At 44.1% G+C, this 4,538-nt stretch overlaps 1 protein-coding gene across 1 annotated transcript; it reads left to right on the top strand.

The window, feature by feature from the left end:
* The first annotated feature begins 2,874 nt into the window (after positions 1–2,874).
* Positions 2,875–3,372, top strand: LOC115985502. Its single transcript, XM_031108443.1, has one exon. The coding sequence runs from the start codon at positions 2,875–2,877 to the stop codon at positions 3,370–3,372; it is 498 nt and encodes a 165-aa protein (XP_030964303.1).
* Positions 3,373–4,538: the final 1,166 nt, after the last annotated feature.

The raw sequence follows: 4,538 nt of genomic DNA on the forward strand, positions 1-4,538 counted from the left end.
GATTGGTTGTGTTTTCATCTTCTTCTGCATCAGATTCCTCAACAGCTCCAAATGATTCTTCATCACTATGTACTCCAAGCTCTTGTATAAGCAGATTCAACTCGTCTGAAGACTCAATATGGGCAATAGTCATAAAAGCTGAATAATTCCCTTCTCCGTCACAGCTTTCCTCAGAATCTGAGTCGGATGAATCTGAGTCACTCAATGTCGTGGCATACACTTTGCCTTTCGATTTTAAATAATTCGGACATTCTTTCTTAAAGTGTCCATACCCGTTACATTCGAAACAAGTGACACCTTGTGTAGATTGGGATTCTCTTCCATCTTTCTTTTTGAATTCCCTTTTCTCCCTTCCTGAACTTTGGAATTTTTCTTTATCACCAAATTTGCCATTATTCTTGAATTTCAAGAATTTTCGAAAATTTTTTACAAGGTATGCAACATCTTTGTCAACCACATCTTCTCCCGATGAGTCATGGTCTTTCACCTTCTCATTAATGGTCTTAAGAGCAAGAGATTTACTCTTTCGTTGATTGGGCAGCGACATTTCATAAGTCTGAAGAGAACCAACCAGCTCTTGGACTTTGATGTCATCAAGGTCCTTACTCTCTTCAATCGCTGTTACTTTGGCACGAAAACTTTCTAGCAATGATCGAAGGATCTTCCTTACAATTTTAGAATCCTCCATTTTCTCTCCTAAATTGAACTTGCTTACAATCACCTCATTCAGCTTGCTATAGAAAGAGTCGAAGGACTTATCCTCACTCATTTTTAACTCCTCAAACCGAGTGGTTAGCATCTGCAGCTTGGTGTCTTTTACTTTCTTCGTGCCTTCATAAGTGGTCTCCAATATCTCCCATGCTTCTTTGGCAATGGTAATGTGAGAGATCCCGTGAAATTCATCTGGAGACACACCACAGAAAATAGCATTGAGTGCTTTACTGTTAGCATTAGATGCAGTGAGTGCTGCCTTATCCTATGTGGATTTGGCTATCTCAGGTCTGGTCCAACCTGATAGGGGAGCAGAAAATTAGTCTAACTCCGGTTCGTCCAAAGTGGTCGTCCAGATCCAATTGAACAAGTTCGACCTGGAATCACCCCAGAAAAAGTAAAAGTGTTCATGGACAATAATACTACTCTTGATCAGTGAAGTCTCCCATGGACGATAAAGTCGTCCATGATGAAGGTCGTCCATGGACGACCTTCAGATGTCCATGGACAACCAAACAGTCCTCCACCAGACGGACGAATACGCAACACTTAGAACTTTCGACTCTCTGTAGCGATTACTAAACCCGTAACTATCTCAATGAATCCATCAAATAAGTTAACTTCCGTTAGCGGTTACAATTTTAGTAGCAGTTGAGGAAGTGAACTCCGGACTCATTGGCTTCCACAAATCTTGAGGAGGTTATTGGACAAATAACCGTCCCCAGGATCCCTATATAAAGGACTGGTCTGAACCCGACAGAGGTAAGAACTTTTCTGAGACATTACTCCCAAATACTTGGAACTCCTTTCTCTGCGAGACTAACTTCTTCATCGGAGAGGGTTTGGCCGGTATTCTCCGGTCTCCTCTTTGACTGTTTGTTTCTTGTAGGCCTTCCACCACTTCAGTAGCCCACCGAAACCAAATCATCCACCTTACTGATTCGGAGCGATATCAGTTGGCGCCGTCTGTGGGGAAGAGATTGTTTTGCAACTTTCTTTTCTGCGACAAAAGGTTAGGATGGTCAGGACCAGGTCAAGGGCTACTAGCCCAGGCCGTCAGGGAAGCAGAGGCGCTTCAAGTGATCCCCAACGCGATCGCCAATCTGCACCAGTCATGCAGACATCGTCTGTTCAACATGTGCAATCTATGGCGGCTGCAATGGCGGAGTTGACTCGCCAAAACCAAGAGTTAAGAATGGAGATCAATCAGAGAAGACAAACACGTGAGGAACGTGAAGGACAAACACAAGGTCACGGCGATAGAGAAAATCCTGAGATTGGAAGTCAGTTAAGAGGCACCACTTCACAGACGGTACCACACTTGAAAGAAGAAATGGACCAAATGAAGAGAGTCATGGAGGAAATGAAAGAGAACATGAGGAGGACGAATCCTATAGAAGATTTGGTCCATAGAACCGACTCTCCCTTTACGGCTTCCATCAACGGTCATCCTCTACCATTAAAATTCAAACTGCCTTCCCTGGATTCGTACGACGGAACGCGTGACCCGTTTGACCTCATTGCTACTTTCAAGACAACTATGAACCTTCAAGGGGTCCCTGATGAAATCATGTGTAGAGCCTTCCCTACCACCCTTAAAGGCCCGGTGCGAGTTTGGTTCAGCAAAATACCTCCAAGTTCTGTAGGTTCTTTCGAAGAGTTAAGCAAACTGTTTGTTAACAACTTCATCGGGGGACAAAGACACAAGCGTTCTTCGTCTAGCTTGCTGACCATAGAGCAAGGGGAGAACGAAAGCCTGCGGTCATTCATCACTCGCTTCAACAGAGAAGCCCTTAGTGTGGACGAGGTGGACGACAAGCTTCTACTGGCAGCCTTCCACAACTGGATTAATTCTGATTTATTTATCCACAAGCTATATGAGAAGGAGCCTCAAACTATGGCTGAGCTCGTCCATTCGGCTCAGAACTTCATGAATGCAGAAGATGCGATCATAGCCAAGAAAAGGAAAAGAGCTGAAAGGATGGAAGCGCATCCAGCACGCCACTCAGAACAAGGCCCTCGTCCAAAGAAGGGATGGACGGAAGATAAGAAGGAACAAGATAACAGGAAGACAGGTCCTTTGGGAAGAAGCCAGAACTATACGCCCCTAAATGCTCCACTTGATCAGGTGCTCATGCAAATCAAAGACGACCCTTCCCTAAAATGGCCAGAGAAGATGAAGGGAATAAGCACAATAAGAGTAAATATTGTCACTTCCACAGGGACCATAGGCATGACACTGATGAATGTTATGACCTGAAGCAGCAGATTGAGAATCTTATTAGACAAGGAAAGCTGAGTCACTTCGTTGGAAGGGATCATAGAGATGAGAAGTTGAAAGGAAAAATGGAGGAATCGTCCCGGCCCCCCCTAGGAGAGATAAGGATTATCGTTGGAGAAAACTCGATGGGGCAATCTTCCAAGTCGAAGAAGACATATCTCAAAGTGGTGCAAAACGTCCAGCTCTCTGGACGATCACCAAGGACGAGATCAAGGGACGAACTAACCATTTCCTTCATCGACGAAGATGCTGAGAGGATCCATCACCCGCATGACGATGCGATTGTCATTACTCTACTTATTGCAGATTATACGACCAAGAGAGTGTTAGTTGACAATGGAAGCTCAGCAAACATATTGTACTACCCTGCCTTCCAATAGATGAGGCTTGGGCGAGATCAACTTCGTCCAATTTGCTCACCACTGATAGTGTTCGGAGGAATGAAGGTGCAGCCCGTAGGCACCATTACATTACCAGTAATGGTAGGGTCATACCCGTAGCAGATAACTAGAGAAGTCAATTTCCTCGTGGTGGACTGTTCGTCTTCATACAATGCCATTATTGGAAGACCAACTCTGAACAGTTGGAAGGCGATAACATCTACCTACCATCTATCAGTCAAATTCCCTATGGAGTACAGGATAGGGCAAGCATAAGGAGATTAGTTGGCAGCTAGAGATTGCTACTTAGCCATGATGGCTTTGGACGAACAGGTGTAGACAATGAGCATCGAGGAAAGAAGGGTTATTGCAGAGCCCACAGAGGTATTGGAAGATGTTCTTTTGTAAGAAGATGATCTCGAGAAATTCACCAGAATTGGAATAGGTATGAAGGAGAAGGCAAGAAAAGACCTCATCCAGTTCTTGAGAAAAAGTATCGACATTTTTGCATGGAGTCATGACGACATGCCAGGAATCGACCCAAGTGTGATCACTCATCGATTGAATGTATACCCCTTTTTTAAGCCTGTTCGTCAGAAGAAGAGGATATTCGCTCCTGAGCGAGATAAGGCGATCAAGGAAAAGGTTCAGAAACTGACCACGGCACAGTTCATTAAGGAAGTCTATTACTCGGATTGGTTAGCCAATGTGGTAATGGTGAAGAAAGCAAATGGAAAGTGGAGAATGTGTGTAGATTTCACTGACTTGAACAAGGCATGTCCCAAGGATAGTTATCCTTTGCCACGCATTAATCAATTGGTGGACTCTACGGCTGGCCATCAATTGCTGAGTTTCATGGATGCCTTCTCAGGATATAATCAGATCAAGATGGATGAAGCTGATTAGGAAAAAATTTCCTTCATTACCAACCAAGACTTGTTTTGCTACAAAGTGATGCCTTTTGGTTTGAAGAATGCAGGGGCAACTTATCAAAGGTTGGTAAATCACATGTTTCGTCCACAGATAGGACGGAATGTGGAGGTTTATGTCGACGACATGCTTGTGAAGAGCATAGACAAGGGAAGCCATTTAGACGGCCTACAGGAAACCTTTGAAACACTTCGACGATATAAGATGAAGTTAAACCCAAGTAAGTGTGCATTCGG

The sequence above is a fragment of the Quercus lobata genome, chromosome 4, assembly GCF_001633185.2.
Source record: "Quercus lobata isolate SW786 chromosome 4, ValleyOak3.0 Primary Assembly, whole genome shotgun sequence".
NCBI classification, from domain to species: Eukaryota; Viridiplantae; Streptophyta; class Magnoliopsida; order Fagales; family Fagaceae; genus Quercus; species Quercus lobata.

Coding starts and splice junctions, on each gene's coding strand:
- LOC115985502 (XM_031108443.1), top strand. CDS start 2,875: ATGGCCAGAGAAGATGAAGGGAATAAGCACAATAAGAGTAAATATTGT.